General features: G+C 41.0%; 2 protein-coding genes across 6 annotated transcripts in view; one reads left to right on the top strand and one right to left on the bottom strand.

Moving 5' to 3' along the window:
- The window catches only part of MFSD6 (major facilitator superfamily domain containing 6), a 47,155-nt gene extending 36,614 nt beyond the window's left edge, over positions 1-10,541 (top strand). The window contains exons 6-10 of one of the 4 annotated variants that reach the window (XM_017728806.1): positions 3,091-3,252; positions 3,821-3,919; positions 5,690-5,970; positions 8,111-8,129; positions 8,348-8,440. In XM_017728806.1, coding sequence (XP_017584295.1) covers positions 3,091-3,252; positions 3,821-3,919; positions 5,690-5,970; positions 8,111-8,129; positions 8,348-8,358 — 572 coding nt within the window. In that variant the 3' untranslated portion in view covers positions 8,359-8,440. Of the gene's footprint in view, positions 1-3,090; positions 3,253-3,820; positions 3,920-5,689; positions 5,971-8,077; positions 8,130-8,347 lie in introns of all 4 variants that reach the window. The other 3 variants (XM_017728797.1, XM_017728812.1, XM_008630123.2) reach the window with 3 other exon arrangements.
- NEMP2 (nuclear envelope integral membrane protein 2) overlaps positions 6,919-14,147 on the bottom strand; it is a 16,677-nt gene continuing 9,448 nt past the window's right edge. Inside the window, exon 8 of one of the 2 annotated variants that reach the window (XM_017728825.1) lies at positions 6,919-7,094. In XM_017728825.1, the coding sequence (XP_017584314.1) occupies positions 7,049-7,094 (46 nt within the window). In that variant the 3' untranslated portion in view covers positions 6,919-7,048. Of the gene's footprint in view, positions 7,095-10,536; positions 14,066-14,147 lie in introns of those variants that run through there. The other variant, XM_017728820.1, reaches the window with a different exon arrangement.

The following is a 14,147-nucleotide window of genomic DNA, read 5'->3' as shown; positions in this document are numbered from 1 at the left end:
AAACTCGAGTTCCATCAGCTCGAGGGGTTTTAAAGCTAACAAAAGTTTCAGTTGCCTTTTGTGAAAAATGTATTTTTCTATTTAATATGTTTCTGCAATACAAGCAGGATTATCCCCATGTGCTGTGCTGAAGGGCATGGAGACATTTCTGGAAGATGACTGTGCAGACTTCCATCTATTGATTGTAATAAGAACCATGCTGTGTTCCAGCTGCTGTTTGTAGCTGGGGTGAGGACAACTCGCATTGCATTGCACTCTCAAAGGAGTAAATGAGGAGATTTAAACTCACTTCTCAATTTAAAGTTTTCTACCACTATGCTGTATTGACTTGCACAGGCATTGTATGAAAATAAGAGCTTAAGGCTGAATCTTTAATAACTGAAGATTTCAAGACATCCTTGTAAAGTATATATATCTGTGTCATCAGTATGTGGGCACACCAGTAATCTTGTTCAGTTGGCACTTAGCAGATGAAGTTTTGCTATGCTAGTTAGCTGTAATTTATTGTTCCAGGGCAGTGGTCCAGATTCTCTGGTAACAGCTATGCTAGCTCACCAATTTACATGACAGGAATTTTTCTAAATTACAAAACTATATTGTTAACCTGAAAATGAGCTGTTTTCACTTGGCAGTTACTCAACAAACTCCAAAACAAGTCCTATTCTAGGAAGTGACTCCTACTGATGTTCCAGCAGCCCAGTTTTATGTCTAGAGAGCAAAGAGTTTGGCCTTTAGCTGACAATAATTATGATACATTTTTCTCTTGAAATAAATTTGGATCCCCAAATCTTCAGGTCATGGTTTACATATAAGTTATCCTAAATTTACTAAAATAACAAGCATCACTCTAGGGTTGCTGCACTTGTTGGAACTGTAGTGCAGATGATGAAGTGGTGGTTAGTGGTTTTAGCATATAATGTCACAATATATATAGTGAGCAACTTCTTTTAAAAAGAATTGTGGTTAGCAGTAACAGTAATCCAGACCAGACTTCATATGCAAGTTGTGGTAAAAACTGTTCCAAATAGTCACTATTGTATAAATAATTATAAAAAGAATCACATTAATAATGTACACATACTAAAATAAAAAGGTTGTGCCTTTAAATGCAAGTGTATTGAGCTGATTTAAAGGTATGGATTTGTTTTCAGAGAAACCAGGAACACTGTGTTCTGGTGGGACTTTCACTGGTAAAGATGAAAACATCCAAGAACCTGTTGGTTAAGTTATGGCCTTTTGTATTTAAACAAACTCAGTGGTATTGTGCTTCACAGTTCAAATAATTTCTAATGTGTTTTTTATTTGCCTGGCTTTAAAAATTGACTCACTCCTAATAGCTGATAAAACTGCATGTTTTATGTTAATTGATATACTTTCTAAACCAAAACCACTTTACCTATTTTAAATTAGCTCTGCTTTATTATTGGGACAGTTCTTGGTTGCTATTTGCAATGCATCCATGAATCTACATTAAAAAGAGTAGAGACTTAATGAGTTTTAAAGCTCTTAAGCTTTTTCATTAGAAAATCTGTGAGTTTTAAAACCTGGAAATATAAATGGTAAGGTAATACAGACTCATTTTAGTGCAAGCATTTTGTTTTTCAACACACTGATCTACTATTACCAAAACTTATAGAGATATATACACATATATATGTATAATACCCAGAGTTTGAGGAATTTTGGGGTTGATTTGGAATGAATTTGACCTTTACAGCCTGGTGGACATCTAATGCGTATACCTGCACTATATCAATTTCATATAGTGCTATTTATCATTTTATCTAAGCAAAATCCAAATTGTTCCCTATGTTATGAAAGTATGTTTTCTTGCTCTTAGGAGTCTTCAGCCTAAATGCCTAAGCATTTATTGTCCAACTGTTCATTACTAAGTCAAGTGTAGAGGACAGAAACATGTTGACGGAATCATCAATTGTGCCAATATTTGTTTAAAACTGAGGCAGTAGAGCTCAGGCATGGGTAAACTGTGATGACTATTTTTAATACCTCTGAAATAAGGAAAAAATATTCCCACTCAGTCTGAGGGTGGCAAAATAGTTCAGGCTTATTTAATGTGTGATGAACTACGAAACTGTTTTGTTTTTCTAACTTCTCCACAATCCTGCCTTTTCCTGTCCCATTCTTCCGCACTCCACACACGCGCTCAGGCAGGTGCTCCAAGGCGAGGGCTCCACCTGCAGCCAGTCTCCCACACTGAGGGAGCTGCGCTGGCCTTCCCTTAGCTCTCCTGGGGGAGGAAAAAGTGTTCCCAGCCCTGAATCTGCCGGGCACATGCCAGATAGACACTTGCAAGATCTCGGCTGGGGGCTGGGGCTGCCGCGGGGCCGTGGTTGATGGCAGTGAGGACGGCTGCTGCAGGAGTGAGCGAAGCGGTGGCAGTGCCCACTCAGGATGCATGCATAGCAGGCACAGGGCAGGATGCAGCCACAGCAGGAGGGAGGCACGCTGACTCTGCCTCTCAACAGCAGCCATGGAAAGTGACATCTTTGGCTTACCCTGAGGAGCTTGTGTGCTGTTCCCATCTGGACCATTCCATGCCCAAATGCAGAGTGTGTTGGTGTTGAGTTCAGAAAGGAGTTTGCTGGGAGGTGCTGGGTTTTTGGGGGGAGTGAGAAGGGCATGGATATCTCTGATACCGTTTGGATTTTATGACCTTTGTGCTGCCTTCACTGTGGCAGTAAGGAGACTGCTGAGAGACATCAATGGTTTAATTGCCTGCAGCTTGTAAAATTGGGACTGTATACCAAAGGCCCTGGGTCTCTTCTGAAGGCACAAGGAATTTGGCAGAGAGACTTGTCTCCCTAGGGACTGTGTCTCAAGAAGAGGAGTGAAGTCATTTTAGAGGGAGAAAGAGCTTTTGACAGGCTCTGCAGAAGGAGTTGTCCTGTCTCCCTGTGGCTTGGTTGCCAGTATCACATTACCAAAAACTGATTTGTACTCTGCAGACATTTGTCACTGGAGGGATTTTGTTGGTTTTTCTCCATGTGCTCCAGCTGGTGAGTGCAGTTGCTCAGATGTTGTGCTGGTACCCGTGGCCCTGGTGCTCCTGACGATGTTTCATTTCTCCAGGTGTCACGCATGCGGCTATCTGGGCAGCCTGCATCTCGTACCTCAGCGCGGCAGTGCCTCCGGAGCTGAGAACGTCGGCACAGGGAATACTGCAAGGTCTCCACTTGGGGCTGGGCAGGGGATGTGGAGCCATGGTTGGAGGGGTTTTGGTCAATTACTTCGGTAAGGAAAAATCTTATTGAAAATTTCATTTTTATTTATTCTGGTTTTACTGAATTGTTGGCTTTAAACTTATTTGTGCTGTAGGTGTTGTTATACATTAGAGTAATACACTTTGTATGGATCACAGAATCATAGAACTGCTCAGGTTGGGGAGGGCCCTGAGATCTCCAGTCCAGGCCTGTCATCAAAGCAAGGTCAGCACTACATTCAGACCAAATTGCTCATGGCTTTGTTCTGTCAGTGTTCCAGATTGATTAAATATGTTACGCCTAGATATTTTCAGTATTGTGTTGAATACCCGACCTGATCTGTAAGTAAGATGAATGAATCCTTTGTGAGAGAATAGGTTGATACTATAAAGCCTCTCAATGAACAAATGAGAATCTAATTACTTGCTTAAAAATCCTTTGCAAAGCCTGTTGAAGAAGTGATGGGGGAGGAAAATGTAATGAAACAAGCTAATAAGAGTCTGCATGGGCAATATATAGCCAAGAAGCACATAGTGCTGACTCATTTTATTTTATTAAGTAAGTAGGTTCTCAGTTTAGAAAAAAAAATCTCATTACAGGTCCTGCTGCCACATTCAGAGGAATAGGGATGGCTTGTTTAGTGATTCTGCTTCTGTTTGCACTGATCCAGTGGATGCTGGTTCCTGATGAAGAAGAAGGTAAATGTTCGTGTCACAAAGACACTACAGAATTAGAAGTAGTGAAAAAAGATCTCTCTGTAGCTGCTCTGGCAGCTTTAATTTTGTATGTTTGGTGTCTTGACTTGGATTTTGACAAAGCAGTTTGTTTTCAAGAGGGAAGTTTTTGTCCTGAACAATGAAGACATTTAAGCAGTATGCTGCTGCTGCTGTAAGAAGGGTAGCACTGAGTTCTTGAAGGTCCATAGAAGGAAAGCATGATATATTTTGCTGCCTGTATGTCCTCTCAGTTCTGAGAATCCCTTAGGTTAGTCTTAAGAGCTGTAGTGAGTCATGTCAGTTGCATCAATTCTTTAAGGTCACCTTGATCCCACTTCGTGCTCTCATGTTCTACTAGTCAAAGCCACCTGCTAGAAATTGTAGAGGTGGCTTCAGAGGACACAAAACTTCATAGATTTTTTTTTTAAACCTGAGATATCGCCTCTCTGTGGAACTTGAACTTTTTAATCTCTACTTTTATCAATATAAAGGCTAACCAGAAATTAAATACTTGGAACAAACTTAGAGGTTTGCCACAAATCTAATTCTTACAAAGACAAACTCTGGCAAAGTGTGAAAAGTCATGAATTTTTGAGCTGCTTTTTACCCAAATACTTCCCAATATGAGCTTTGAGTATGAAATGAAAGTTAGTTTTCTTTAACTGGAATATGAAATTAAGTAGTTACCAAGTTGCCTGTACTGAAGTTTTCAAATATATATTTTGCTTGTATTTTCTTCACCTGTATTCAAATGATAATGGCAAAAAATGGAAAGATGAAAAGGATATTTGCTGCTTCAGTTTCCCATCAGCATCTAGTTAATTACATGGGAATCTACAAAAGGCCAGTTTGTTCAAAGTGTCCTTATTCTCTTTGTTTCTGTCTTTTGTTTTCATTTAATACATACTACCCATTTTAACAGTGTGTATGTTAATTTTAAGCATGACAGTAATTAGGCTGCTTTCAAGCAGACCAGTGGGATGAGTAAAATGAAGCATGTGGTCAAGTGTGTGCAGGGGTAGTCTCTTCATTTCTTCACTCCCTTGCTTAAAATATCCAGTACTATCTAGGAGTTTGTAAACCAAATGTGATTTTACAATTTTGAAAAAAAGATATTTTTTAATCTGTAAAATATTTTCTTTGGAAAAAAAATTTTTTCAAAGTTTACAGAATGTGTTTTTTACAGAGAGCACACAGCTAGTACAGAAAATATCGCCCAGCTACTAAAAATCTGTTTAATTATTTTTTGTATAAATACTCTGGCTCTTCAGGATTGTAAAGCACATTGGGTTGGGTCTTGGCAGTCATTTTATGGATGACATTTCAAGATAGCTATGAAAACTATTACAGTTTATTGGAAGACCTAAGATATGTAAAGGTCTCATGGGAGGATTTCTTCCTTTACCTGAAACTCTTTGACAGATACTTTGTGTCTTCCAGTGTGTCACTATCCTTAATTCTCGTCTCACTAACTGCATAACTCCACAGTAACTGTTGGGAACAGCTGGAGTTTTTCATACTCCTCAGCCCTTGTGCAGTGGCACAGCAAGCCGTGCTTGTCAGGCACCAGCCACGTTTCCCTAACCAGACTGTGCTGTGTCTGGCTCCTGGCTGTTCGTGCCAGTGTTCTGCTTTCAGGGCAGTGATAACCATAGTGTGAAAGCAAGAAGCACTTCATGCTCATTGTCTGCTTCAGGTTTTATTTTTTAAGCTTGTTGGCTTTGCCAGTGATTATTTTGTTTTGAACTTCAGAAAAGACAATGCTGGCAGAAAGGATTCCAGTGCCTTCCAGTCCTGTTCCCATAGCAACTATTGACCTTGTACAACAGCAGTCGGAAGATATCATGCCTCGGACTGAGCCCAGACTCCCTCCAAAGAAAACTAAACACCAAGAAGAGCAAGAGGATGTGAACAGGCCTGCATGGGGCATCAGTTCTTCTCCTTGGGTCACCTTAGCTTATGCTGTCTACCAGATAAAAGAGATGGTTAAACTATCCAAAACCAATCCAGCTCCTGAGAATCAGCCTTTACAGGTAATCTTCTAATGTTCAGGAAGTTCTTAGGTAATTTTAGCTGCTTGAAAACCTTTATAGCTCTGTAGATCTGTTAGTACCTGGCAGGTATTTTCTATCAGCTTGTAATAAAGGTGGACTTGTGACACAGTAGTTGAAATACTGCATGAAATAGAGTTGTTTTCTATGTATAATGCAGCAGGAATAACTAGTTTTGCAAGTTCTGTCTTCCTGAAGATGGTAGGAGAAGACGACACATGGAAAGGGACTCTGTTTTATGGATTTGGATATATTTGTTTACATTTCTTTTCATATTAGTTGGAATGTGCAGGTTATGCATTTTGCAAAATTTACAAGGTGATAATTGAACATGAAGATGCACAGCTGCTTAACAGACTGTAAGATTATTTTTATTTAGTTTTGCTTCCTTAGATGATGCTGTCAGACATCTGCATGGTTGCTGTGTGCCAGACAGCTACTGATTGGATACAGAGCCTTCTTTTCAAATGAAGTTAATCTCTTTTTCACCTAGTTACACCAGATAAGAGCCATCCTGGGACTTAAAATACTGGTGGCTGGTGCTTACTGTGCACCATTCCCCTTCTGTTCAGTCTCCCCCCAGAACAGCTTGTAATAGCTTCCTCAGTGGTTGGATGGGCTTGGATCTTGAACTTGAAATGCTCTGGCCATGTCTTTCAGACTGGAGCTGGAGCACGCTGCTAAGCCCAGTAAGGAAGTGCTGTCAGTCAGGGTTTAGAGCAGCACGGTCAGTCTCAGCTGCTGTGTTTACCTGTTTGGAAGGAGTGGGTGAGGTTCCTTCTTGCACCCAGTAGGCGTAAACACAGAAATGCTTTTTCCTCAAGTGCTGTCTTTAGCAATGGGTAATTTGGGATATGAATGTGAATCAGCAGAGCAGTGTGTAGGAATTTCACCTGGTCACCTGCCTTTCTTGCTTGACTTTATTCTTGTAAATGTGTTACAGGCGTGCTTTAGATTGGTTGGGGTTTTTGTTTGGTTTTGACTTTTCCAGAGACAGAGAATGTGAGCTGAAGATATCACAAGGTCTCTGACATCAAAGTAATGTCTCCAAACAAACTGCTCAGTTTCCCGCTGCAAATGCCCTCAGGGTCTTGGTTAAGCTGCCTCTGTTAAATCAGAGAAAAAAAGTTATACAGAACTCAGGCAATGAACATGGCAATAAAATAATGTTTGGTAGGTATGTGGTGTCTGAGAGTGGCTTGTCCAACACTGTTGGACACAACCCAGCTGCTTCCCTGAGCACTGTGAAGTGGCCAGAAGGGCTTTTGTGCCTGTTCTCTATGGCATATGGTCTCTTCATTATGTCTTTCTTCCTGTAAAAATACAGTGCTGATCTAAAAGTACTTATTTTTGATGTGCCAAAATTCAATGCACCTCATTGTATCATTTTCTTCAACATGTGTATTCTCCAGAATTTCTCATCCCTGTTTCAGTGCTCCAAGAGGACAAACTTGTTCCAAAATATTTCAGATTTTGTGCTTGGTCATTTACTTTAGGCTGATGATATTAAAATACTGAAACTAGAAAAGGCTGTCCAGGTCTCTTACTAAATATATTAAATGGCTTCCTTAAAATGAAAATAGATCATTTGGAAGGAGGGTTGGTGCACAGAGAATTAGTGACAAAAATTATTCCTTCTTATTTCATAAAGATTTTGGATCAGTTTTGCTTCTGCTTGCTTATACACATACTAGCCTTATTCTCTGTGCTTCAATGCAAAACAAAAAATCAAAGGCAGTGCATCACCTTCTAATGAAATGTGTTAGTGTGCAGGTTTGCCATTTCAGCCCTGGGAATGTAACTGGTGTTTAAATGTGCTCTTATGTTCCCTGGTAAGGCTTGTTTGAGAAGATTGGATGGATTTGTACATCAGTACAGCAAAAATCCTGCCAGTCAGGAAGTCTGAGCAGTATCTTGGGGAGGGAGGGATCAACTGAGAAAAATGGTATTTAAGAAGCATTTAAGTGGGGAAAAAAAGTGTATTTAAGTGAAAAAAAAAAAGTTATGGACTTGCTTAGTCAAAAGAATTATCTTGTCTAAACACTTTGAAGTCCAGTTAATTGTTTTTTTCCCCTTGAAACACAACAAGTTTGTTTTTTGCATGCTTCTTGGGAAAGTGCAGTTAGGAAAAGAGATGGAAGGTAAGCTGCTGTCTGCTTGCTATTAGTGTCATCTGGATTTAAATGTACTACTTTTGCTTTGCTGCTTTACGTTTGACTTGTTATGTTGTGGGCATTCAAAGCAAGTGCTTTGTGACTTTCCAGCAGTGCCTGAATGCATCTGGGGGTGTGCCGGGGGGGGAGAGTGTCCTGAGCGTTCATGGTGACTTTTGGCATGCAATCCTTTCCCCTCTGTCTAGAAAACCAATGAGAACTGCAGTGCTTCGTCAGCCAGCTCAGCAAGACAACCCCAAAATCCGACAGATTCTGAGCAGTCCAGAAATTGTTCGGCACCAACACCTACAGCAACATCAGATTCTCAAGCAGATGGCAACCGTGTTGTGTCGGATCATGATGCTCAGCCTGCTGCTGCAGGGCCCTGAGATGCGCTCATCTTACCAAATCCAGTGCATGGAATTCTGCTTCTCACATGGGAAACGCTGGAGTAGGAGCTCAAAAGTAGGACTTCCTTCATCTTAACAATCATAATGTGATGCAGTGCAAGCTTTTAACTATATAAAGAATATTCATATGACTACACAGAGCAACATGAGCAGGGAGGCCAGAAGTTCGGACTCTTGAGGGAAGTGATGTGGCCAGATATGATGGTAGGAAGAATTCTCGGCTGCTTTGCTAAAGCTGAGTCAAGTGCTATGAGATTTCTTTGCAATCTGTAGAAAAAAGGGAGTTCACTCCTCATTTGTTGAGGCACAGAGTGTCTGACTTGATTGGATAATTTTTTTTCCTTAAATTTATTCCCAAATCAATTAAGAGAGACACTGAGTTTCCCTGAATAGTCTATTAGAAAATACCAGATCCAATAATTCTAGGAATGTTGTGAAACTGTCTCTGGAAAGATGTCTCAGAAATAGAGTAGCTTAAGGAAGTGTATCTTAATATTACGGTGATGGATTAAGTAAACCACATACATATTCAAAGAATATGTTTTTGAAGCTAATGTTCTCTTGTTTGAGATAAAAGTTTAGTTCTGCAAAGCAAAGGTTTTTGAACAGGCCTTTTAGTGCAACACAAAAGCTGGAGGAAGGCTTCTGAAGAAGTTACCCTCTGTGCTTGCAGCCCTGCAGTTGGGCATAAGGTTGTGTGCGTTTGGGTAATTTTAGTTATTGAGACAAGAATCTTTGATCAAGATTGCACAGCCTGAGACTGATCAATGGTCTTTTTGGGGGTTTTATTTCATCATCTATACAAGGGTTTATTTAATGCAGTGTAATTACTATGGTTATTTATTAAGAAAACATTAAGCTTTAAGTGCCTAGGGAAGGTGGGGGGGGTAGGGAGGAATCACCTAAAAATCTTAATGTTTAGGATTATAGGGGCGAAGTAGTGGATGCAGAAATCGAGTAGAGTGAGAGATTCTCAGGAGGAAGCAAATGTAACTCAATTGCAGTGTATTTAGGAAGTTACTTTGCCCAATGTCAAGACACTGGAGGACTTTGGATTATGTTTTGTTAAGCTTCTTAATACTGTCTGCAGCCAGCTCGTGCTGGTGCATAGTGAAAATTGCTGCTGGAGGGAAATCCTCGGGCTCAGGGAAGAGTCGGGGGGGTTTAGTCAGGATAGTGTTTTGGCCCGTTTTCTTAGATGAACAGCTGGTTCCCAGGAGATCCTGAGCACTCAGCTCCCATGGGACTGAGGGAGCACTGCTCAGCTGCCCTCCTGGAAGTGAGATGTGTGTGAGGTGCAAGGCCTTCCGTGGGGAAGGTGCTGCTGTGGGACTGTGGTGAGCCAGAGGTAAAGCCAACCGGAGCCCAGAGCCAGGGAGAAGAAGGTGGCAGCAGCTGAGCAGGGAAGGGGTGCACAGGTTTACCCACTTTGACATCTGTTAGCTTGACTGAAGGGGTGTCCCATAGCTGTGCTTTAGCTGTGCTTTTAGAACAACCCATGTTCTGGCAGTGCCTGGGACCAACACCATAGACGATAAAAAGAAACATCAATGACTAGCCACTTGTTACTTTTTTTGCACTTGAACTTAAATGTACTGTACTCACATAAATCCTCATGACTTGTCTAAGTGTCCTTTAAAATCAGAAATGTATTTATTGTATGTTTGTATAACTTGGGGGAGAACTAAAGACTGAACAGGTGACAGGACAGAAGAATGCTAAAAATCATCTTGAGGCTAACCAACCATTTGTTGAGTTCATGCTGTACGGTGTTACCTCAGCTGCTACTGCATAGCACCTGGATTGTGAAGTGAAGAGCTTGTACACTGTGTTTACACTTCAGAATTGTGTATTTGAAATGCCTGCTCTTTTTGGAATTGTATAGTCATTCTATGTTGCAAAATGGACATGTACACCTGGATTTTGATATTTGTGAAACTGTAAAAACTGTGGTAAGAAATATAAAATATCCATAACATATTTAATAGTATCAACATGAACTTTTATTTCATTTGCTCATATTACAATGTCAGCAGTGAACATAACCTGAAAAACCTGAAGTGAAAATAATTCAGTGATAATGACCTTTTACTAAAGTCACTGGAGGATGCTGAACCAAGAGCCTGGGAACTACTCTTGCACTGTGTTAAAACAGTATTTCATAATAAAATCTGACTGTAGGCACCAGTTCCCTTCTGTCATGTGCAGGGAATGTGAGGGACACAAAGCAATGTGTGCTGTAAACTGGTCGATATGGAAGAGTGCAGGGCATCACTGTAAACACTACAGAGAAAAATGTAACATCCTTTGTTAAGGGAGAAAGGCTTTTATAACAGCGCAATGGATTAATGCCTAGATTCTGTTCCCAGATTTTCTAGCTGAACAGTGGACAGTACTTAACAATTGTTTCAGTAAGGCTGTGTCATCTCCACATATCACAGGAGCACTGTGCAAGTGAACAGGGCTCCAGTGACAGCAGCTGGTTCTGGTGGCTTTTGTTTATGAAACCCTTCCAGTGTTGGAACAGGCTTGGGAGGATTTTTAAGGTCACTATTAGCTACCCACTAAGGTAGCCATCATCTTTCTCATGTTGCTGCCATTCTGTCTTGCATGCATTTAGTCATTTCATGCTCTACTTTGGATAGTGTTTACCCATCCCTGCCAAATGATGGATCTCACAACTACATACAACATGGGTTGATTTTTATTTCTAATTTTTATTGCTTTTAAACTTTCTTCCTTGTTTGAAGTAGGTTACCTGGTATTCTTCTAAAACATATAATTACCTAAACTGGGGAGGCTTTTCCATTTAACATATTGCTTAGGTAAAATACTACCTTAATGTATAATCTAGGCTGTTGTATGTAAATACATATTATGTACTTATATAGTACATATATGTACTTATGTACTTCCATATTATGGAATGATAATCATCACTGCCTCACTAAAGAGAGGACATCCAGAAAAACTGTGTGTTTAAGCTCAGACAAATCTGATTTTCTTCCTTGGCCTCAAATTACTTGGATGGGAGTTCTTGGCTAACTATGAAGTACACTGAAAAAAACCTGTGTATTTTAAAACATGCAAGAAACATTGACTTCTTTTTGAGTATCCTTTGCCTAATCTGTAATGTTTTTAAGTGCTCAATTTTCATGATGGTGACAGGCAAAGATTAAATAAATCTTAATTTGGTCTATGGTAATTGTTCAGGGAGGAGTTTCCACCCTTCTCTCAAACCATCCAAGATAATGAGGCTTTCCTCCATTTTCACAACTGCTTGTTGCTACTGCCAGAGCCTCCCAAGCCAAACCTGACTTTTAGAGTGTGAGTGGCAATTTAGCTGTGGATTTGGTAGCAGCAGCCTCTCTTAGGGGTGAGTCTTGCTGCTAGTGGCCTTCCTATACAGAACTCTTGCTCTGTTTTTTAATGTTCTTGACTTAACAGTGAGTGCATTTTGGATCGCCTGCTTGACAGGGCTTTTCTCTGCTAAACATGCTATAGATTCTGCACAGGTACTTATCATTTTATGGCACTAAAGGGTGTTAAGTGTCTCTTCACTGTAAAATGGAAGTGTTCCTTTTAAACTGAAGCAAAGCTGAAGCAATATAAAGAAGGAAAGACCACGTAAGTAAGGCTTAGGGCTTTCAAGCACCAACTCTTGAGTCCTTTGTTACGCAGAGGAGCTCTTGGATTAGGGTACGGCCACACTTCTTAGCACTGTTAGAGGTAACGGGTTTTGTCCCTGGTGCAGCGATGGACAAGGAGAACCCAGGACAGCACCTGCACTGCTGCAGTCACGCTGCACCACTAGGCATGTTACAGACACCCCATTAAAGTAGACAGATCCCAGTCTCACATGTCCTTCTTGAGCCCCAGCTGCTCCCCATCGCTCACAGTTCCTGGTGAGTTTGTAAGATCAGATGGTGACAGAATTAATGGTCTTTTGTTTTCTGCAGTTTGTAAGACAGTAAAGGAAAACAGCGAAGTGAGAACAGAAGAATATAAGGAGGGATAGTCTAAAGAACAAAAGAAGGAAATGACATCTGCAGGTGGATGAACTGAAGTACACACTCTACTCCCTAGCCTAGGACTGTGTAATACATATGCTGACAGACACGTGACTGCCTAAATTTTTCTCCCTGGTCTATTTTTCCTCTCCACATACCTCCTGTGAGAAGTCCCACAGACAGCTGAGAAAGGAAAGGTAAAAGCCAGGTATCCTCCCTCATTGTTTTGCCAGGAAGTACTTTCTGCATCTTACTGAGTGAGCAAACTACTGAGTACTCCGAGGCCAGTGGAGCTCTGCATGGGTTATCTGCATTCCCAATTCCAGGGTCACAGCAGCACTCTGGCCCTGCTGATAGCAGTTTCTCCAAGCAGCTGAAACAGCCTCAGCCTTTGTGGTCTTTTCTGGGCTCTTGAGAGGCCTGGAATGGACAGCAGCACCCATCTGAGGTAAGCTGACAAACTGAAGGCAATAGCAAAAATGTTTGGGGATGGAAAACCTCTCCTAAACCCTCTGCATTGTCAGAGGGGGAGAAGCAGAGGGCTAGAGCAAGGTTTAGCAGATGGATCTGTACAAGCAGGAAGAATGTACATAAATAAACAAAGATTTGGAAAGAACAAAATGCAGTACAGCTACAGCAGAGATCAAGAACAGAATAATATGGGCAGAGGGTGCAAAGTCAGGCAGCATTCTGAGGGGTAAGGGGAGCTTAAAACTAAAGGCAGAGGCAGGATGAAGCTAATGGACAGCAAGCCCAGCCAGAAGAGGAAACAAACCTCGTTCAGCTGCATTAACTCTATGCAAAGTCTCACGAACAATGAACACAGTTTATCAACACTCTGACAGCATTATCGGAAATGTTGACACAGAGGGTACTTAGTAAAAGGAGAGCATTAAAAATGGCTTTTCCTCCCTCTAGTGCTCAGCACGGAGGACTTGATGGAAAGGGCCAAAACATTCTGTTTTCTGGAGGTAGTATCCTTGGTAAAACAAGGCATCCTGGTGGACAGGCTGCCACCAGTACTTGCCTTAGGAATACACAATGTTTGTCTTCCCCAGTGAAAATACCAATAGCATGAGATTCCTCTTCACTTGAACAGCCCCTATGAGGGCTTCCTTCTGTTGCTCTAATCAGGTAACATTGGTGATACAGTTTTTTCAAAAATCCTTTGTTCACGAGCAACCACAAGAAAAGGCAAGTGTGAGTTCTCATTCTGTATCTTCCCTTTCTAGGACAAGTGTGTTTTCTGTCTTTTTAAATTTTTTTGTTATTTCTCAACCCTCAGAGCAGCTCAGTAGCGTATGGAAATGGAGTTTGTGTATGCATTTCATTTTCATTCTCCTCATCCTCATGGATGGAATTGTCTGGCTCATCTTGCTCAGACTGTGCCCCTGTCTCAAACAGCTGCTCTTCCAGGAAGGAGCTCCCAATGCCATACTGCTCATCATGCGCCTTTGTTTCTGCAGGAGAGACGTGGGGAGATCCCAAAACAAAAGCTGCAAACCTGCCAAATTTTTAAGAGGAGAAGTGATCAGCTGAGAAATTAAAAGAAGAACTACTGTAAATGCTAGGGGTATTGCTATTTA

This window comes from Corvus brachyrhynchos, unplaced genomic scaffold (assembly GCF_000691975.1).
Source record: "Corvus brachyrhynchos isolate BGI_N302 unplaced genomic scaffold, ASM69197v1 scaffold370, whole genome shotgun sequence".
Lineage (NCBI taxonomy): Eukaryota > Metazoa > Chordata > Aves > Passeriformes > Corvidae > Corvus > Corvus brachyrhynchos.
The sequence above is the reverse complement of the archived record's forward strand: the minus strand, read 5'-3'. Positions and strand labels throughout refer to the sequence as shown.